The sequence below is a fragment of the Hemibagrus wyckioides genome, linkage group LG19 (genome assembly GCF_019097595.1).
Source record: "Hemibagrus wyckioides isolate EC202008001 linkage group LG19, SWU_Hwy_1.0, whole genome shotgun sequence".
Classification (NCBI taxonomy): domain Eukaryota; kingdom Metazoa; phylum Chordata; class Actinopteri; order Siluriformes; family Bagridae; genus Hemibagrus; species Hemibagrus wyckioides.
This window is the reverse complement of record NC_080728.1, coordinates 4,931,340-4,954,430: the sequence shown is the minus strand read 5'-3', so window position 1 is coordinate 4,954,430 and position 23,091 is coordinate 4,931,340. Positions and strand designations below refer to the sequence as shown.

At 39.8% G+C, this 23,091-nt stretch overlaps 2 protein-coding genes across 2 annotated transcripts; one reads left to right on the top strand and one right to left on the bottom strand.

Annotated features, from left to right (window-relative positions):
- The first annotated feature begins 1,083 nt into the window (after window positions 1-1,083).
- On the top strand, window positions 1,084-13,109 carry rsph9 (radial spoke head component 9). The gene is made up of 5 exons (XM_058417536.1): window positions 1,084-1,426; window positions 7,462-7,630; window positions 8,007-8,136; window positions 8,436-8,582; window positions 12,949-13,109. Exons 1-5 carry the CDS (start codon window positions 1,200-1,202, stop codon window positions 13,107-13,109), a joined length of 834 nt encoding a protein of 277 aa, XP_058273519.1. The 5' UTR covers window positions 1,084-1,199.
- Window positions 13,110-13,537: 428 nt separating this feature from the next.
- mrps18a (mitochondrial ribosomal protein S18A) lies at window positions 13,538-22,047 on the bottom strand. Its single transcript, XM_058417537.1, has 6 exons — window positions 21,865-22,047; window positions 17,601-17,632; window positions 17,401-17,505; window positions 16,176-16,299; window positions 14,560-14,635; window positions 13,538-13,812 (listed from the first exon to the last, which is right to left on the bottom strand). The coding sequence occupies exons 1-6, from the start codon at window positions 22,007-22,009 to the stop codon at window positions 13,668-13,670; spliced, it is 627 nt and encodes a 208-aa protein (XP_058273520.1). The 5' UTR covers window positions 22,010-22,047; the 3' UTR covers window positions 13,538-13,667.
- Window positions 22,048-23,091: the final 1,044 nt, after the last annotated feature.

The window sequence follows — 23,091 nt, the reverse complement described above, 5'->3', positions numbered from 1 at the left end:
TAACCTCTAAGCCAAATGTTGTTATTAAATGTTTTAGACCTACATTCAGCCAACATTTATCAAAGAAATTCCTGCCATGGTTTAAGGCACAGTTACAGGATAATGCTGTAACTGAGGTGTTGTGACAGGCTGGTTTCTCTTACCAAGTGCCTAGGTATTTTATTTCAAAGTTGTGTATGTGACACACACTGTAAAGCCTCACATTCCAGATTTATTCCCTGTGTTATGCCAGTCTTCTCTTCTGTGCAGGATTTCTCTAGATGTTGGAGTGTGTCTGTGGGGATTAGTGATCAATCAGCTACAAGAACATTAGTGAGATCAGACACTGAGGAGGTCTGGGGTTCAGTCAGTGTACCAGTTCATCTCAGAGGTGTTCAGTGGGGTTGAGTCAGAGTCAAGGCTCTGTGCAGGACACTCCAGTTCTTGCACTCCTTAACACCTTAACACACCGTGTCTTCATGGAGCTCAGGGGCTTTGTGCATAGGGGCATTGTCATGCTGGAACAGGGTTCGAGTCTCTTAGCTCCAGTGAAGGGAAATTTTAATGTTACAGCACACAGAGACTTTCTATACAATTGTGTGCTTTCAAATGCCATTGTGGAAACAGTCTGTGTAGGAAACACATATGGGTGTGATGGTCAGGCGTCCACATACCTTTGGCCAGATAGTGTATGTGTATAGATGTACACTTTCTGCCACTTTCTGTGTATTTTCTTGTGCAAGTCCTTGTTCTCATGCCTGCTTATTTTAATATTGCACTTAGATATGGTGCTTTAACCTCTCTGTCACCTCATAGAAGCTTTTAGATTAAAAATACATGTTAGGTAAATCAGCTGCACGTGCACACAAGTCGTAGTAGGCGAGAGAAATTTCAAATATGCACGCTTATGAGGCTACATGCCATTACACGACACTCTTAATTCTCTGTTGTCAAATAAAATATTTTAAATAAAATAATAATAATAATAATAATGATAATAAAAAGCTAAAGACGAAAAAAAAAAATCATAAACAAGGTCTGCCGTTACTACGCACGCGTTTCCGTGTCGTTAGTTGCTACGGCAACTAGTATCCAGGAAGTTTATTTACCCTAGCAACCCCAAGCACGCGCTCAGGCTCCAAGCTAGCGCTATCTTGTTAACCGCTTCCGATTATTTTAATCATTATACATATATAAAGTCTGTATATCAGGTAACAGAGATGGACTCCAGCACTTTGCTCTATTCTTTGGATTTAGTGAGTGGGAACGGACTGACCCTGAGCTCCGAGCAGAGAGCAGCACTGCACACCTCACTGATCATCCTCAAGAGGAATTACAAGTTTCACAGAGTCCTGTTTTGGGGAAAGATCATGGGAATCAAAAATGATTATTTCATTGCTCAGGGGGTCGGAGAAGATGAAATGAAGGATAGAAAGTGTTTATACAGGTAAGAAATACATGCACCTGTTAATTTAAGAGAAACACCTGTACTGTAACACTGCACATGCATGCAGTTTAATGCATCATGTGGAAGCAGGACAGTGCATAAAAAATCATGCATGTTATTGATCACAAACACTATCATACAAGGTGTTTTTTTTATTAGTAATATAGAACACAATGCAATGAAATAAACTAAAAATAGAATGAGATTCAAAATAAAAATGAGATAAAATAAAATATGATAAAGTGGAAATAGTTGTGCACGCAGGGTAGCAAATGAAATAGCATGGCATTAGAAAAAATAGACAAAATATTTTTTAAAAGAATGCAGCATATAAAACAATACAGTTGCTGATGAAATGCGATGCTATTGCTATATGATGACTGTTATGAATACAAGTCCAGAGCTTCAGTTAATGTTCACCTCAAATTTAGAAGAATTAGAAGAACCCTAGAATGAAGAAAATGTCTGATCTTTGGTGCCAGAGGTGCCGGAAGGGCTGTCTTTTAGAAACTTGCTGATTTCCTGGGATTTTCACACACACGACAGTTTCTAGAGTTTACACAGGATACATGTAAAAGGTGCAAAAAACAAGAAGACATCCTGTGAGGTGAGGGTCTGCAAGCTGAAACACCTTATACACTTACATTTACATTTACAGCCTCATCTAGAGCGACTTATAGACGTGCAGTTATCAATAAATCCATCACTTGGTCACAGAGTATGGGTATTAACTGTCTAAAAAGTTTAATGGGGAGGTAAGATAGTATGAAAAGCTCAGAGGCAAGAAAAAATAAAAAAAATTTAATTAATGATTTAAGTAATTCCTGATGAAGATCTTTAGTCATCATTTGCCAGTGACTAACCCTAGAGGAAGGAAGTTTATTTCCCCACCTAGATGCCAGAACAGAAGCAGTGGGGGTGGCAGTGGTAGCTCAAGTGGTTAAGGCTCTGGGTCTTAGACTGGAATATTGGGGTTCAAGTGCCAGCACCAATAAGCTGCCACAATTGGGACCTTGAGCCTCATCTCACCCTGCTCCAGGGGCACTGGAGGCCCCCATCCCACGCTGCTCCAGGGGCACTGGAGGCCCCCATCCCACGCTGCTCCAGGGGCACTGGAGGCCCCCATCCCACGCTGCTCCAGGGGCACTGGAGGCCCCCATCCCACGCTGCTCCAGGGGCATTGCATTGTGGCTGACCCTGCGCTCTGACTCCAACCACCAAGGATGGGATATGCGAAGAAAAAATTTCACTGTGCAGTAATGTATATGTGACAAATAACGAGAACTTAACAGAGGAGAGGCTTCCTTGTCCCCTGATGAGACAGACGTTGATGAGAGAGATCAGAGGAGAATGACCTGACTGGTTTGAGCTGACAGGAAGTCTACTATCACTCAAATAAACACTCTTTACCACTGTGGTGAGCTGAAAAGCATCTCAGAATAACCACAGACTCACTAAAGCTGGAAAGGTAATAATACTGTAATGCAATTAATAATACAACACTTTATTCTACAATAAAGTACTTTATTCTTCTGCTCTTCCACTTCGGAGTTTAATGTTATGTGCATGCTGAGATGCTTTTTTGCTCACCATGGTTGTAAAGAGTGATTATTGTTTGATTTACTATATACATCCTGGCAGCTTAAACCAATCTGGCCGTTTACTTCTAACATCTTTAATCTACAAGATGTTTCCATCTAGAGAACTGTTGATCCCATGAGATCAGCAGTTTATGAAATACTTAAACCAGCTCATCTGACACCAACAACCATGCCACAAAGTCACAGAGATCTGACTTTTTTTACTTATCCTGATGTTTGACATGAACATTAACTGAAGCTCTTAATCTGTATCTATATGACTTTATGCTCTGTGCTGCTGTGACATGATTGGCTGATTAGTGGAATGAGTGGAAAGGCTTCCTAGAAGAGAGGAGCTTATAATAACAGTAAAGGGAGAATAAATCAGGAAGCACATACTGATGAGGGTCAGGAGTTCACAAACTTTTGGCTTTACATTGTATATATATATATATAACCGGATTTGTGTGCAGTGTTTAGAGTTCCAGCTGTATACTAATTGCTATATATGGAGTCTCCAAAAATGATTTATCCCCTAATGATTATTTCTTTCTTTGCTGTATTGTACCATCATAAGCATATAAGAACTCGATTTTTTTCTGCTCCTTTTGAACAGGAGCTTTCTACAGAAACAAAATAAAATAAATGATTGAAATAGTAGAAAATGTAAAAACAGCATCCTGTTTTCAGTCTAAATTAAGACCTATTTACTTTTCATGAGTACTCACACTAAATATGTTAGCACAAAGTAACCAGCTGCTTCCAGTTGTACGCTCTCACACTGAATATCTCTGACATTCGGAGGTCTCACAGCTAAAAGGAGAACAGGAGGACCTGTTCCAGTCAGCCAGAAATCTGTGTCCTTCAATCTTATTTGTGGGTAAGGGGCCCTTTGGGGATAAGATTGAAGAACCCTGGACTAGGGAGAAAATTTACATTCCAACAGGACAATAAGCCAAAGCACAGGACTAAAGAAATAGCTTGAAAAAAAGGAGGTTTGTGTTTTAAATGGCTAACTCCAAGCCTAGATATGATCCCAATGACAAATTATGGCATGACCTAAAATGTAGCTCACCAACATATCTAATTTAATAGAGATGAAGAAATTTGAATGAAAATGCATAAAACAAACAAGTATTGACCTGCGGGTGTGGGGGGATGGGTTGGGGGATTGGTTGAGAGGTATTGTATATTCATGTACAGTGCCTTGCCAAAGCATTCAACCCCCTCGCTGGTTTTCTTGTTACGCTGCATTTCAATATGGCGTTAAAGTGGATTTTATTATTTTTTCCTACAAGTCACAACTTTTTTGAAGTGGAATTCAAATACCTTAATACTGTGCAAATACCATAAATAATTAAAAGCTGAAAAGTTGTGAGTGCATATGTATTGAACTAAATAAGATCTGCTCCAATCAGTTAACTTCAACATTCACATAAGTAGTTGCTCCACCTGTATGCAATCAAAATGTCACATGATCTCAGTATAATCTCATGTTCGGGAAAGGCCCATGAGTCTGCAAAACCACTAAACAAGCAACATGGAGACCAAGGAGCTCTCCAAACACATCAGAGACAAAGTTGTGGAGAAATGTATACCAGAATTAGGTTATGAATTATATCCCAAACCTCAACCATCCCACAGTGCACCATTAAATCCATTATGACAAAATGAAAAGAATAGGACACCAGTAAAAACTTCACAAAGGAAAGCCCCCCCCCCCCGACCAAATCTCACAGACCGGGCAAGGAGCGCTTTAATCAGAGATACAACAAAGACAACACAAAGACAGCAGCTGCAAAGATCCACAGAGGGGATGGGAGTGTCTGTCCATAACACCACTTTCTTTAAGCTGTTCACCCCAAAGAGCAGGGTTCTATGGAAGAGTGGCAAATAGAGCTGCATGAAAGAGTTCACCAAACAGCACATGGCACATTCCTCAAACAGTAGAAAAAGGTTCTCTGATTAGATGAGACTAACATTGAACGTTTTGACCATCATGGGAAATGCTGTGTGTGACACAAATCCAACACTTCCCATTACTCTGAGAACACCATCCCACAGTGAAACATGGTGGTGGCAACCAGCATCATACTGTCAGGATGCTTTTCATCAGGAGGGACTGGAAAACTGGTCAGGATTAAAGGAAAGATGGATGGAAATAAATACAGGTCAAATCTTGAGGAAAGGTAAAGGTTAAAGGTACACTGGAGTGCTTTAAAGGGAATGCTTGGAATGGACTAGTAAAAGCCTAGACCTTTATCCAGTTGAGAATCTGTGGCATAACTTGAAGATTGTTGTTCACTATCGCAATGTATAAGAGCTGGAGCAGTTTTTCCCTGAAGAATAGGCAAAAATCCCAGTGGCTAGATGTGGAAGTCTAATAGACACATATCTCTAAGAGAGTTCCAGCCGTAAAAGCTTGCTTTATAAAGTCATTTTTGGGTGGGTGTTCTGTTATTTATTTATTTATTATTTATTTGTTCGTTCATTTGTTCGTTCGTTCATTTGTTCGTTTGTTTGTTTTTTATTTATCTATATATATATATATATATACACTATATTGCCAAAAGTATTTGCTCACCTGCCTTGACTCGCATATGAACTTAAGTGAGATCCCATTCCTAATCCATAGGGTTCAATATGACATCTGTCCACCCTTCACAGCTATAACAGCTTCAACTCTTCTGGGAAGGCTGTCCACAAGGTTTAGGAGTGTGTTTATGGGAATTTTTGACCATTCTTCCAGAAGCGCATTTGTGAGGTCACACACTGATGTTGGACGAGAAGGCCTGGCTCTCAGTCTCCGCTCTAATTCATCCCAAAGGTGTTCTATCGGGTTGAGGTCAGGACTCTGTGCAGGCCAGTCAAGTTCATCCACACCAGACTCTGTCATCCATGTCTTTATGGACCTTGCTTTGTGCACTGGTGCACAGTCATGTTGGAAGAGGAAGGGGCCAGCTCCAAACTGTTCCCACAAAGTTGGGAGCATGGAATTGTCCAAAATGTCTTGGTATGCTGAAGCATTCAGAGTTCCTTTCACTGGAACTAAGGGGCCAAGCCCAGCTCCTGAAAAACAACCCCACACCATAATCCCCCCTCCACCAAACTTTACACTTGGCACAATGCAGTCAGACAAGTACCGTTCTCCTGGCAACCGCCAAACCCAGACTCGTCCATCAGATTGCCAGATGGAGAAGCGTGATTCGTCACTCCAGAGAACGCGTCTCCACTGCTCTAGAGTCCAGTGGCGGCGTGCTTTACACCACTGCATCCGACGCTTTGCATTGCACTTGGTGATGTATGGCTTGGATGCAGCTGCTCGGCCATGGAAACCCATTCCATGAAGCTCTCTGCGCACTGTTCTTGAGCTAATCTGAAGGCCACATGAAGTTTGGAGGTCTGTAGCGATTGACTCTGCAGAAAGTTGGCGACCTCTTCGCACTATGCGCCTCAGCATCCGCTGACCCCGCTCCGTCAGTTTACGTGGCCTACCACTTCGTGGCTGAGTTGCTGTCGTTCCCAAACACTTCCACGTTCTTATAATACAGCTGACAGTTGACTGTGGAATATTTAGGAGCGAGGAAATTTCACGACTGGATTTGTTGCACAGGTGGCATCCTATCACAGTTCCACGCTGGAATTCACTGAGCTCCTGAGAGCGACCCATTCTTTCACAAATGTTTGTAAAAACAGTCTGCATGCCTAGGTGCTTGATTTTATACACCTATGGCCATGGAAGTGATTGGAACACCTGATTCTGATTATTTGGATGGGTGAGCGAATACTTTTGGCAATATAGTGTATATATATATATATATATATATATATATATATATATATATATATATATATATATATATATATATATATATGTCTATATCTAGACATAAGTTGTAATTGTTGTAATCTAGATGTAATGTTGGTCAGGGAAATGTCAGGATTTGTCTGCGAGCCAAAGAACCTTTACGCTCTCCTTCTTAAATTGTTCTCTGCTTACAGGCACCTCTTTTTTTCTCTTAGATACACTGTAACACCTCTTCCACATACAATACCAGTCACAAGTTTGGCACCTTCTCAATATTACTAGATTTCACAATTTTAGAATAGTACTAGAGACATTAGTGCTAAGAAATAACACATGGGATTATTTAGTGGTTAAGAAAAGTTTTAAGCAAGACAACTATGTTCGTTTCATAATAGCATTCCTGGTGAAACTTTGTACATGTTTTGTTCTGTTCCCCCTAAAGATCGCCCCTTCTTCCTTTCTCAAAGCTTTAAATGAAAGCTGCTTTTGTTAAGTATAAAAAAATACACATTAAAAATGTTTTCATTCAGAAATGGATGTTAATGAAATGGTCACTGTTTACATTTCTAGTGTATATCTAAACCTCTCTCATGTAAATATCTTACTGTTAAATACATTTTTGAAGATTAACCTTTCTTTTTATCTAGTTTTAACTGCATGGATTGGCACTTGCTCCCTCATGCCACTGAGGCCCTGATAGCAGAGGTGGATGTAGCAGCTAAGGGGCGTTTTATCGGTGATCCAGCGTACACGTATGAGCACACTGAGATACGGCATCGGGGAGAGGGAGATGACGCTGTGGAGGAGGAAGTCATGGTGAGCCAGAGAAATACTTTTGGACAGTTACTAGACAGCTCATTTTCCTGGTAATAACACAGTCATAACCACTAGAGAGAAGAAAAGCTTCAAAATGACTTGGATGATCTTCTGACTAAATGTTCCTTATTTACATTTATAAGTCCTTTAAGCTGTAGAAACTGAAAACACTGAAATACAAATGAATGGTGTAATCTGTAAAGCTGGTATCTGTAAAGAACATTCAGCCAGCCTGAAGTAAACATAAATCTGTGATAAATGAGATGTTTACGTTGTGTTGTTTAGACTCAAGACTGGAGTATGATCTACAAGGCACTTTTAAATAACATTCATGCTTGTTAACATGCTGCAGTGATGCTGTGTTTCTGCTCGGTAGGTGAAAGTGAGTGAAGAGAGGCGGCTAGCTGTGACTGTGTTTACCATCGATAAAGAGGTGGCTGTTGTACCACGTGGCGCATACATTAAGAGCCCTCATGGCACTGTACAGACTAACCGCAGCTTTGAGGGTATGGTTACTACGTGATTTCCGTCTTGTGTGTGTGGGTCTGTGTTTACTTTTTGGAGATAAGATGCAGCTGTCTGTGAGTATTAGTCCGTGCTGTGACTCAGCTCGGTACCTCTCTCTCCGAGGGTTGGTTTAAGACATTTTTCAAGGAGAAATTGAACTGTTTCAAACCTTGTAGTACTGTGGGTTACGTTCCTGAAAATAATACTTCATAATTAGTAATAATTATGTGTGAGTCAGTACAATGCAGGAAAGAATGTGTAATACCATTCATATAATTCTTCTGTATTCTATCCTTAGGCCTGAACCCCACAGAGGCAGCCAAGTTGAACAATTATTTACACTTCACCAATCCCAAGAACCTGAAGAAGAAATCCATTTTGGAAATGGCTGATCTGAACCCTTCCATCGACTTCCTGGATCCTCTAAGTGACGACATTCCCAAAGGTGAAACCTTTACAGATAAATTTTTTTTTTAACTGATACCGTATATACAGAACTTTTATAGATACAGTACACTGATGAGCCAAAACATTACTCACACTCACAGATTCAGCAAATAACACTGATTATCTCATAACAGTGGCACATGTCAAGGTCTGGGATATATCAGAGTGAATAGTGTGTTCTCTCACAGCAATGCTATTCCATAGTGGATGTGTCACATTTGTCATGCTGGAAATGAACAAATTTATTCACGTATGAGCGTAAAAATCCTGTCCATTCGGGGGAAAAACGTTCAGAACCTACTCATGCTCCTGGGTATATTCATAAGAAATCTAATATAATAATTTATCTAACTTCAGCTGGATTGACTATTAATCATATAATTTGTGTGGATTACTGCACTTTTAATTGAAATATTGGGTCAGGTATAAATTGCTTATATTTTTACAGCATTTAGCAGATGACTTTATTTAATACAGAGTTATAGAAGTGCATTGGAGTCTAGAGCAAAATCGCATCCTCCAAATCAGTCAATTCTAACAAAAGGATTTGCTGGTCTGTCTGTGCATGCTTATTGAAGAAGAAGAAGAAGAACTGAGGGCATGAAGGCTTTATTATCGCCACACATATATTACAGCACAGTGGAATTCTTTTCTTTACATATCCCAGCTGAGGAAGTTGGGGTCAGAGCACAGGGGCAGCTAGGATACAGCACCCCTGGAGCAGAGAGGGTTAAGGGCCTTGCTCAATTGCCCTACAGTGGAGCTTGGTGGTGCTAGGGCTTGAACCCTGATCAACAACCCAGAGCCTTACACTTGAGCCACCACTGCCATTGATATTATATATTATCATAAATATTTATTGGCATAGAAGTGAATCTAAATAACTTCCACTTCTATGCTTCGGGCTTTACCCTGATTGTTCATTTCATGCTCCTAGCCGAGTGTGCATGTGACCTTGGAGCTTTGTGGGCGGCACTAGATGCAAACGAGCTGTGTAGGGAACATGCTGATCTGATCAACGTACAGTATGTATGCATTTACAGTGATAATCAGCGATTGTGAATTTTTTTTTAGTCCAGTTTGCCAAAGACTTACAGACATCGTTACTAAAAGCTTGATAAACGAGGCCCATTGTTCGGGAATGGTTTGTGAAACATGAAGATGAGTTCAAGGTGTTGCCCTGGCCTCTGAATTCCCAAGATCTCAATCTGTTTAAAACTCTTTGGGATGTGTTGAAACAATCTGTGGTGCCTCCGCCTCTCAACTATAGGATCTGAAGGATCTGCTGCTAACATCCTGGTGTCAGATACCAAAGCACACCATCATGACTTTAGAGTCCATGACATTACACAGTACTTGACATTTCCTGATGAATCACAGTAAAATAATATCTGAGTATTGAATAATTCTGTCCAACTTAAACAAATTGGTATCCAGTACACATAACTTACACATAATAAAAAATGGGTTGAATAATGATCCTGTGTGCAATTCAAATTCAATCGAGGAGATGATGCTGACAGTCAAATGACACTAATGGGGAAGTGAAATGTGATAGTGGTGTAAATATGTCTATGATTTGGTCTTTGTAGCTGGAAATCTTCCATCTATTGAGTGATGTAAATCGGTAACCGGCTGACTCGAGACACAACGGAGGCATAGTGCTGTGAACTGTGATTCCATTGTTCTTTATTCTTCTGTTCATTTTTACTTCCCCTAAGAGGAACAACTTTTCTGGATGAGTGATAACTCAATTGCTTTTTCCCACCTATTTTGGTACTTTTCCTGACACAACAAGGAGAAAACAACAACAATAAACATTATTCCTGTGATTTAACTTTTGCTGTGTCTGGCAAGGAGAGCTACTAAAACTGCTGAGCTGCTGATAACTTCATACAGCGTGTATTAGCATGGAAATCCAGTGAGATTCAGTCTGAATAACTTTTAACTTGAGCTTCTTCTCATTCCATGGTCGGTCTTGTTCATATTCCTTACCCAGATGGAATCTTAATAGTACAGTATGTCAGGGGAGAATCTGCTTGGATATTCTCAGGTCGTCCTTGGAATAGACAGAAACATGGCTCTAATCTATGGTGGGAAGACTATTTATTAGAAATCTATATCTTAGGGTACTTAGCGAGCCATCACTCAACATGACAGGGCTGTTTCTAGCCATTATGAGTTCTGCAGTGATGTCTAGGTCCATTTTCACTCCACAATCTCATCCGTTCCAGTCACCAACCATAGACTGAAAATGCCAAACACTGTGAACCAGTGAATGCCTTCTATTATGATATAGGATTACTTAAAAAGTAAGTAATAAATTAGATATTTAAAGAATTCTTTTAAGCTAGTCTTTGGACTTTTATATAAAAAAAATGCCTGAACTTTGAGACTGGATCATTACACTGTATGTTAGCATTTGAAGAAGTGGCCCTGACACTTGGCCTTGGTCTCGAAATTCATTTACTCAAACACTTACAACACACTTTGTCTTTTCCTCATGTCTCACAACTGTCTCTGCGCTTACTTCCCAGGCATTTCTTACATCTCCCATACAGACAAAAACATGTTCTTAATGTGAATGGGTTCATCTGGATGCTTTCCCATTTCCCTACACTGTCCAGGAGCATCATGTTCTAGCTTAAACTTCCCCTGGTTTTATACCACATAAAAGCCAAATTAACATTTTTATCTGGAGGTTTTAACATTCAGTTGACCCTGATACATGGGAAATGTACACTCACTGAGCACTTTATTGGGAATACTATACTAATACTGGGTAGGGCTTGCTTTGCACTCCAAATAATCTAAATCTCAATTGTTTGTGGTTTGGATTCCACAAAATGTAGGAAACATTCCTTTGAGTTTCTGGTACATGTTTGTCTTATGGTCCTGTTCTACTGTTCTACTGGATTCAGATCTGATGACTGGAAGGGCTGCAGTGAGAATACTGAACTCATTGTTATGTTCATGAAACCAGTTTGAGATGACTTTTGCTCTGTGACATGCTGCAAGAAGCCATGAGAAGATAAATTGTGGCCATGAAGGAAGTATATGATCAGCAACAATACTCAAATAGTCTGTGGCAAGTGATAATTGATTGGTTTTAACAGACCCAAAGTTTGCCAAGAAAACTTTCCACACCATTACACCACCTCCAGTAGCCGGAACTGATGACACACAGTAGGCTGGGTCCATGGGTTCATGCTGTTGGTGCCAAATTCTGAGCATCTGTGCACATCTGGAGCCCGATGTGGTATTATACTGTTGTAGCTCATCACCCTCAAGGGTTGACATGTTATGCTTTCTGAAATGCTTTTCCGCTCACCACAGATGTACAAAGTGGTTGTCTGAGTTACTGTAGCCTTTCTGTCAGCTTGAATCAGTCTGGCCATTCTCTATTGTCCTCTCACATCAACAAGGCGTTTATGTCAGTAGAGCTGACACTTTCTTTATTACACCATTCTGGATAAACCCTAGAGACTGTTTTGTATGAACATCAGGCAATTCAAGAAATATTCAAACCAGCCTGTCTGGCAGTGACAATCAAGCGGCTGTCAAAATCACTGAGATCATATTTCTTCCTCATTCTGATGGATGATGTGAACATTACTGGAAGCTATTGGCCATATCTGCATGATTTTATGCCTTGTGCTGCTGCCACATGATTGGCTGATTAGATAACTGATCAGGTGTTCTTAATAAAGTGCTCAGTGAATGGATTTGATAATGTAAAATTAAGCTATTTCTATTTTACATGCAGTATTGGATTTTAAGGGTTACTCAGGTACTCAGGATTTAATTATTTATTTAAACGTTTACAAGAAAGGACGGACGCATGGTATGAAAGTTCAGTTACACAAGAAAATAACAAATTCCATGCTCAGTAGATTGGTTGGTATTTACGGTTCAAGAAAGCTTATGGGAGCTTATTGATCACGTGTCTATCTCACTCCTTAGGTCAGTTTCTCTGCTGGAGATTGGATTATAAATAATCGCATCGTGTACATAAATATTTGACCAAGAATTTTGATCCTTCGGTCTGTTTTCACGTTAGATGCATCACTGTGCTATTGCTTTAAACTGTCTGTTCCAAATGGAGCAGTGCATTATGGGATAACTAGTCATAGTCAAAAAAGCACGATACATATTTTCTGATAATGCACTGGTTTCCCATGAACTGTGATAGGTCTTACTTCACTCAAGAGTCACATCACAGTGAAGTTCTGTGGATTTCAACTCTGGTTTGACTTTATGATTAATTCCTGTTTAATGATGACTGAATTTTTTAGGTAAAAGTGAATGTGAAATGAAATGGGAGTAGATTCAAAAGGAGCACTGATTTACTTTTCTGTTCACAGGATCATGGAGTTTGCAGTTTGAACATGGCAGCAGAGTCTGCGTGATCCGGAGTCTGCTGTGGTTCGGTTTGACCTTCTTCCACGTACCGGAAACCTCCCAATACGGTTACGTCTACATGGGAGACGGCCTCAAGAACCTGGACCTGCCTTTTATGATGTAGAGAGATTAAAGTGACAGCTTAATCCAACTCCTTATTTGAGTCATGAGCTTTCTTGTGTAACAGGTAAATGTTCTGCAACCTGAGGAAAAGTGTTAAACCGTCTTGTCAGATGATTTTTCCACCCGTAACCATGTATACACACCCATTCACTCACACCCCCACACATACACTCACACAGCCCCACGCTGCAGATGTTTCTGTGCGGTAAATAAAACTGATTTTTTATTCAGAGCATTTGTAGTTCGGGAAATGAGGGCAAGCTTCCAACAAACACAGAATCTGTAACAGTAAATGAGGTGACTGTAAGGGCATATTAAAGAGAAAAAAAAAGTAATGTATGATACATTCATTTCCACAGAAGTTTTTTTTCCCCTCAAACTCAGTTGTCAAAGTTTCTATCTAAATTCTGTTACATCTCAATGTGAAACAAACAGGTCACAGAGCATCAAAAGCAGCATGTCGTGGCCATGAAAAAAAGTCATCATCACTGTGCAGATCTCTGTAGGTTCCAGCTGTCCTGCTTACACTGACGCCTTCATTGTTGTGTCTGAAAATGCGTCAGTGCTTTGTGTAGAGCGGCTTAGGGCTGTATCTGATGTTGTCCTTGAGGGCCGGATGTCCCACAGGCATACGATTCTTACACCACTTCATTCCTTTCCTATAGATGGGCTTCACCGATTTCACAGAGTAACGAGTCAGGTACCTTCAAAAAAAAAGCATCAGATTTACGTTAATACTAGGTTCATCCCAGCTTTATGTTCTATATCATGAACTGCATGCAAGCAAGATGATTAAAAACATCAAAATCATTTGCATCTTAATTATAAGGTTTTTATGTTTAGATAATGGTTCCTCACATACAGAAGCACCTTATCCATGTCCACTGTACCAGCATCCTGTGCCAAGTATAAACTCCTGCACTATACAGCCAAAAGTATGACCACCATACTCGTATGCGTTTCTTCTCCCAAACTGTTACCTCAAAGTTACAAACATGAAATTGTACAGAATGTCTCTGTAATATGTAGCTTCACAATTTCCCTTTACTGGAACTAAGAGACTCAAACCCTGTTCCAGCATGACAATGCCCCTGTGTACAAAGCCCCTGAGCTCCATGAAGACATGGTGTGTTAAGGTGGGAGTGGAAGTGGAACTGGAGTGTCCTGCACAGAGCCCCGACTCTGACTCAACCCCACTGAACACCTTTAGGATGAACTGGAACACCGACTGAACCCCAGACCTCCTCACTCTTACAACATCAGTGTCTGATCTCACTAATGCTCTTGTAGCAGCAAGTGCTGTTCAGTGTTTGTGCTGTACACTGATAAATTCAGAGTAGGGTGCAGAGGACAGAGAGTTGAATCAAACATATTGTAAAAAATTAATGTAAGGCTTCACTCAGAGGAACAAAGCACTGAGGTTTTTAGGGTGCTGGATAGGATGTACATACCTGTTGAGTGGTGGGTTAGATTTGGGCTTTGGTACGTGGCCTTCAGGAAGACGTGGTCTGTGGTCTGGCAGGAGACCTGAGGCAGTGAGAAAGAGGGAATACTTCCATTTCTTCTCAAAATACATTCACTTCAAACTGTCTGAAATAGCATCAGTGATATTATGCTTCATATGTGTGATAATATGAAAAGAAGCCATGCTGGGGTGATGTCGAGCAAGAGGAGTGCTGAGTATTTTCATATGACTGTGCGGTCTGGACTGTGTTATTCTGCTATCACTCTGTTTACAGCGATTGATTTTTCAAGAACGTCACTTTATAAATCACTTGTAGGTAATATTTATGGAATGTAGTGGAACGTCCAAGAGAAAGTTCCTGCTATCACTAAAGAAAGAACAATCATAAACAGATTTTCTCTCACACTCTCATTCTCTCCCTTCCTATCTATCTCCTTCTCTATCTGTTTATTTCTCTTTCTCTCTCCCTCTGTGTGTGTCTGTGTCAATTCGATTCAAATAAGCTTTATTGGCATGACAAATTGTAGAGTGTGTTGCCAAAGCATTTATATGTGCAAGACATAAAACCTCAATAGAGAACAAACGAACAACCGAAGGGTCAGAACCAATTACAGTCCGTGGACGATGAGTGGTGTCCGACTCCTCCGTCCTGAATGCTTTCCCATGCTGCCTAAGTGCAGAGCACAATGACTGTTACAAAGCACTGACATCTCCGACTCCTCCCATAAACGCTGAATAAGTATCAGAAGGTCAGATTTTTATTTGTTAAACACTGCCATGTTGTATAAATCCATGTATCATTAACCTGTGAAGCATTTGCTATATGAAGTTATTATGAATGACTTGTTACAATACAAAGAATAACATTATAACAAGCACAGATATGTTCCAACCCGTCAATCATGTTACAGCCGGAACGAGTGATCAGATTTGAGAATTCAGCCTCACTGTGGTACAAGCTGTGGTTTATATCACAGCGCTGATGGATTCTTGATTCTGATTGGTCAGAATTCTCTATAACAGCATGGATTATATTGATGTGTTCGTTGTGATACGCTAGGACGGCTCGTGTGCTGAGAGGCAGAGACATTTTAAGGAGACGTTTCATTTACTTTAAACGACGTTTAAAACGTTTCTGAATAACAGAGCTTGACATGCTGCAGTGTTGTTTCATGTTATAGACTAAACTTCCAGAACAGTTGGTCACTGGAACCAATTGACTGGAATTTATAAGAAGTCAGATGTATACATGCATTTAATTGTGAGGATGTGTAGTCTCTCTAGGATTTAACGATCAGAGAAATTAATGTGATATTCTGAGGAGTTTGGGATTTGTCAAAATGGCCGCAGATTTGCACCGAGATGATTCATGTGACATCATCACAACACACATTTGGCCATAGTCCCAGAATTCATGTGCATGGATCATGAGTACAGCTCTCATAGACGTAGACAGTCATTTCATATGTCTTTAATGCTAGGAGATGAAATTCTGTAAAATTCCCTGATGCTGAACTTTGCTTTTAGAAGAGTCTGCACAAATTGACGACCCTGTGTACCACACGCCATTGTTCACTCCATAAAGCCAGTAACGTTACACACCCGCACGATGGGCCATCTGCACACACACCAACACCTTACGGTGTTCCTGAGCACAGAGGCCAGTGATGCGTCTCGGCAGCATCCCTCCATCAGAACGAATGAACTGACTCAGTAATAAAACATCCTGTGGATTGAGAAACAGGTAAGTGATATGACTGAGAGAACAGCAGAGTTAAAAATAGAAATATGTGCAGTGTACAAAGTGCCACTACATTTTATACAGTTTAGGAGAAAATTCTAAACTTGTGCAAAAGCAATCTTATATATAATATTATATACATATATGAGAGAGAGAGAGAGAGAGAGAGAGAGAGAGAGGAGGGGTAAAAGAGTTAGATAGAGAGTGAAGAAGAGAGAGAGAAAGTCAGAGAAGAAGAGACAAAGAGCAAAAGAGATGGAGAGAGAGAGAGAGAAACAGAGAGAGAGAGAGGGCTTGTCTTTTCACTGATCATCACCCATGCCCAAGAGATCACTAAAAATCACAAACTGCTCCTTAAATACAAAGCAAAAACTGTTAGTGTATCCACATCCCATAGACCTCTTCTTCTGTCTGGAGACAGCTAGAAAATATTTAGACAGGGGAGCAAAAAAAAAAGCCTGTGGGTTCACTGTGTGTGAGCAACACCACAGAGCTCACATTAGTGCTGTGTGTGTGTTCGTATTTTATTACAGAGGAAATGGAGGCACTTGGCTGTAGGGAGCTAAAACAATAAAAAAATGGACTACGGTTAAATTGGTGCTAGCGCTTTTCCAAAGGTACACCGAACAACTAATATGCAGCTTAATAGTTGCGCTAGTAGAATTATTAATGGACAAAAAAAAAATGTTAATAAAAAAAAATAAAGTGCGTGTTGGTTTGATTTAGACCTAGGGCTCCGAACTGTAACTCAAAAAACCTAGCGCTGTGTACAGGTCCAGGGCTTTGCTGCTGGAAGAAACCTGATCTAGCTCATCAAAACTTTGAGGAGGTGGATGAAGAAAACCTTACAGTAAGTTAGAGAGTTCTCAGGCCTGGACTACAGAAACACAGTGAACGCATTTCCTTTCTGATTGGACACATCAACACTCTGACAGCCCCTTCAGTGTTTCCATTTCATTTATTATGCTGTAAATCTGTACTCATTTAGAGACCAAGGGTCTTACCATGTTTAACAATTTACAAAAAGGCTGTGACTGGAAATTAGTTTGAAAGCGTGTTTACACAGGGACTGTCAATAACACTCACTGTGTACGTGTACTTGTTCTGAAGGTTCCAGCGGTAAATTGGACACTTTGCAGTTGGATTCGGAGGTTGCGGGCTCTCGGGTGTCGTCACTGTTAAACCCTCAATCTACAAATTGAAGGAAAAAAAAGATCAGTGGGGGGGGGGGGGGGTATGAAACAAATGTAAGAATCAAATAAAAATAAATATGTTTAAAGACTTACCACTGTAGTTTTCCCCTCTTGCTTTTCCACAACTGGGGAAAAAACAAAACAAAACAAACAAATATGTTTAGTGTCCATTCTTACATCTGGATGGACATGGAGTCATGGAGTGAAGAAGGAGTAGGTTTTCTTTAAAAGCAGGAGAATTTGTCACATATGCATTAAAGCAGGGTGAAACTCATTTTCCTTACATAACTCCACTCATAAGAAAGTTGGAATCAGAGCTCAGGGTCAGCTCTGGAGCAGAGAAGGTAAAGAGCCTTGCTCAAAAGCCCAAACAGCAGAAGCTTAGCAGAGGGTCAAACTCCAACCTTCTGTTCAGTAAAAAGTTTATACTGAAACAGGTACTGGTGGATCTGGAGCTTATCATGACACACCAGATGTGAGCTCCGACCTCAGGAATAGACTCTGAGTGAACTCTCTCTCACACACACACACAGACACACACACACAGACACACACACACAGACACACACACACAGACACACACACACAGACACACACACACAGACACACACACACACAGACACACACACACACAGACACACACACACACAGACACACACACACACAGACACACACACACACAGACACACACACACACACACACACAGACACACACACACAGACACACACCCCTTGAGCAATTCAGAGTCATCGTTTCATTAGCGGTGGTTCAAATGGTTAAGGCTCTGAGTTGTTGATCAGGTCAGGGGATCAAGCCCCAGCACTGCCAAACTGCCAATAAGTAAGACCCATAATCCTCGCTGCTCCAGGTTCAGGGATGCTGCATCATAGCTACCCCTGCGCTCTCACCTCAACTTCCAAAAGCTGGGATATGTGAAGAAAAGAATTGATACAAATAAAGGTTTCTTCTTCTACAGGCATGTTTACTGAATGAAACTGGAGAACAAGGGGAGAGCTGTGAAGCGTCATTGTTCCCTGTTGAATCACTTGATAGAATCGCACTCAGGATGTGGTGCCATTTAGTATAAAAAAATCTTGATGATCAATTTAGACACACAGTAAAGTACTTAAAAACAAGAAAAGTATAAAATGACCCCCCCCCCCCTCCTGGAAAAGCAAAAATAAGGAGTTTGAACTCACAAGTGAGTCACTGCTAGCAAAAATGGATCCAAACTCATATTGAGTGAAAGTAACCGCAAAGCTAATAAATATAATGTTGAAAAGCAAGACGTGAAACTATGAACTGTCAACACCTTCATCTCAATGTGTCAGTTTGGATAAATCTCTTGTGCACGAGTGGCGCAAGCACCATTTGTGTATTTTTAGTGTGTAAAATAAAAGCATGGACACAGACTTGATGACTTCAGCAAAATGCAGGTAAAAAAAACTGAATTATTGGGGAATGAATCAAACATCTTCACTTTTGCATTTGGCTTTTACAGAAGCTGTTCAGTCATAATGTAGTAAAAAAATAAATAAAATTAAATTAAAGACTCTTCCCCCATGCCATCTCCAGCTTGAACAGCTAACACAGGAATTATTACCTGTGTTCTGTAATTCATTCTCCATCTCTAATTGCCTCCTCTTTCTCAAGTACCATGTAAATACATATGCATATATATCTTAATTTATACAGCTGTATATAGAGTGTATACTGCACAAATCTGCACATAAATCCTCTATTGCAGATTCATACTCTTTATTATTATTTATTGTTAAGTCTTACTATTTAAATGCTTTCTGTTGTCATGCCAGATATGTATATATGTATGTACCAAGACTGTATGTATTCTGACTTAAAGTTACTTTTATTCAACCAGCAAGTTTTTTTTGACCGGAAATGACACAGGCTTCTCCCAAAAGATAATAAGACGATGTCCAAGAGGCATCATTGTGGAAAAAAATATTTCTCAGCTTTTATTTACATTTGAACAAAAAGTGGCATGTCCAAAATTATTCATACCCTTTGCAAACTGTCACAGTCTGTGGGAAAATACAAAGTTCTATACTATTCCAAATAGTCCAAGCTGTTCTAAAGCACCCTAATTACCCTGATTCATTGGGAACAGCTGTTTTAATCAACTCAACAGGTGAAAAACAGAAGCTCTCTGCTGTTGGTTTGTGGACAGTCATGGCTAAGACAAAGGAGCTCACTGAGGACCTGCGGCTGCGCGTTGTGGCTGCTCACAAGTCAAGAAAGTGCGAAAGTATTATTAAAAAATACAAGACGTTCCGCACTGTGAAAAATCTCAGAGGACGTGGTCGGAAGCCAAAAGTGACACCTGTGCTGGCAAGGAGGATAGTGAGAGAGGTAAAAAAGAATCCAAGGATCACCACCAAGGCCATCCTGATGAATCTGGGCTCTGCTGGTGGCAACATCTCAAGGCAGACAGTCCAACGGACACTGCACACCACTGGGTTCCACGGACGCAGACCAAGGAGGAAACCACTTCTCCAGATAAGGCACACAAAAGCCCGCTTGGCCTTTACAAATGCTCATCTGGACAAAGAAGACTTCTGGTCTTCTATTTTATGGTCAAATGAAACAAAAATTGAATTGTTTGGCCACAATGATGGAGCCTTCATTTGGTGTAAAAAAGGAGAAACTTTCAACCCTAAGAACACCATCCCCACTGTCAAACATGGTGGTGGGAACCTAATGTTTTGGGGGTGTTTTTCAGCCGGTGGACCAGGGAACCTAATCACAGTAAACGGCACCATGAAAAGGGAGCAATGCATCAAAATTCTCAACAACAACATCAGGCAAATCTGCAGACAAACTTGGCCTTGGGCACCAGTGGACATTTCAGCATGACAACGACCCAAAACACACAGCAAAAGTGGTGAAGAAATGGTTAGCAGACAAAAACATTAACGTTTTGCAGTGGCCCAGCCAGAGTCCTGAATCTGTGGAGGGAGCTAAAGATCAGGGTGATGGCAAGGAGACCCTCCAACCTGAAAGAGTTGGAGCTCATCGCTAAAGATGAATGGGCAAAAATACCAGTGGAGACATGCAAAAAGCTGGTCAGCAGTTATAAGAAGCGTTTGATTGCTGTAATAGCCAATAAAGGCTTTTCTATTGATTATTGAGAAGGGTATGAATAATTTTGGACATGCCACTTTTTGTTCAAATGTAAATAAAAGATGAGTAATAATTTTTTCTTTAAGTCAGAATTTGCCAGGGGTATGAATAATTTCGGGCTTGACTGTGTGTGTATATATAAAATGTATGTATGTATGTATGTATGTATGTATGTGTATATATATATATATAAATATATATATAAATAATGTATGTATATATAAAATGTATACACACACTACCACTCAAAAGTTTGGAATCACTCAAAAATTGTACTGTTTTCCAAGGAAACACACAGGAAATTAGTCTGAATAGAAAATGTAGCAAAAGAACATGTTGACATGTCAGAGTTAGAAATAATGATTTTGATGGAAATGATGAATGTTTTCTTCAAACTATGCCATCATCAAAAAAACCATCTTTTGCAGCAATTACAGCCTGGGCATTCTAGCTGTCAATTTTTCAAGATAATCTGATGAGATTTCACCCCATGCTTCCTGGAGCATCTCCCACAAGATGGACTGGCTTGATGGAGTCTTCCTCCATAGCTGAAATATGCAAGTGATCCCAAACTTTTGAGCGGTAGTGTGTGTGTATGTATGTATGTATGTATGTATGTATGTATATGTGTGTATATGTATATATGTATATGTATATATATATATATATATATATATATATATATATATATATATATATATATATATATATATATATATATATATAATCAGCATTACACATTTTCAAATGCAATGTCTGGAGCTGCACTAAAGAATTTCACTCACTTCTACACTTGTGTTGTTGATGATAAAGAGAGATATGATATGATTTGAATTCATGTACAAGTGATGTTAATGCTCAGGATCAATCTGAAGTTAAACATGAACAGTAAAGGATATGGTGAACTGGAATGGACTTGATGGTGAATCTCCATGCAGCATGTACTGAGGAATTTTCTATGAACCTTTAATCGACTTAATTTGACATGTAAACATCACATTCTCCAGATTGCAGAAAAAAGGTATTCACTGCCCAAACACCTTCAGCTCTTTATCTTACAACACACACACACACACACACACACACACACACACAGAGGATATAAACTTATTTTGTGCAGCTTGAGATTCAGGGAGACATTTTTATCATTTAGTCCATGCACACGTGTCTATCAGAACGGACTAACAGACTAAATAAACAGCCGATAAAATGTACCTTGCCGGATACCACGACTCGACGTGCAGCCAAAAAACGACAGCTGGGGTCCATTTAATAACCGCGGTGTTAAAGTGTTGTTGACAGCGCAGTGCACGGCAGTGAGCGCTGTCCTTACAGACTTTAACACACAGAGCGCCGCCATGTTGCTCACGACCTTCTCTTCCTGGTTGCTGCGCAAATCCGCTTGCTCCAAAGAAATGGGCGTATCATTTGAGTTAAAACCCCGCCCACTGGCTCAGAACGCTCCCGGCAGAAATCGACACATTTATTTATTTATTTATCTATCTATCTATCTATCTATCTATCTATCTATCTATCTATCTATCTATCTATCTATCTATCTATCTATTATTTTCTTGCGCTTTTATGCCATATCAAATTCGGTTCTGTTTTTTCTACTTTGTTTATATGTAAATAACTACTGAATTGTCAATTTAATTTAATTTAATCGTGTTTTTTATTTATTTATTTCATATTTGATTTTTTGTTGTTTTTTTTATAGTTAAATCCTCATATTGTAGTCACGTGACTGATCATCTCCGTTCAGATTGGTAGAAGTGCAAATGCAAAAAAGTAAAAGTGGAAATGCTCTTCTAAAATCTCTACATAAATAATCTTCTAAAGCTGAAATCTCACACTGATGTTAATTAGTGATCTTAATGCATCCCTTTTCACTGATTTCACTCCAGTTTACTCAGTCACTCACATTAACATGTTATGAAACACACCGCCATCTTAGTCCCCTAGCTGAACACTTACTGAACTGGGTCCTGTCATGCAGAAAGCCCCTCTTACCTAAAATGTTACTAAACATTACATTAAATGTCTTTAAAATAATCTTTCCAATTTGTTGAAACATGACATTAAATCCTCATAAAAAAATCTGAAGCATTCACCTCAAGTAACAATTGACCGTCATGTATTTTATCCACATGATGTGAGCTCTGAACTGAAAGAGCTTTGGTGTGTGACAGTATTATTGAGAATTTTCTAGATTTATTAAAATGGTTCATTTAAGCTGTACATCTCATGTCGAAGGTTGACCAGTCCACTGTATTTGTGGAGTTGATGATGAATGAATTTGTGTAAGCTGAATGAGCTGATCAAGGATCATGGTAGTTAAAATTCTACCAAGAAAGACACTAAAAAAGTGAATAGTTTTGATCAGACAATTATTTTATCTAACTTACTTTTTGAGCCCTGAGCCCTGGTTCATAATATCTT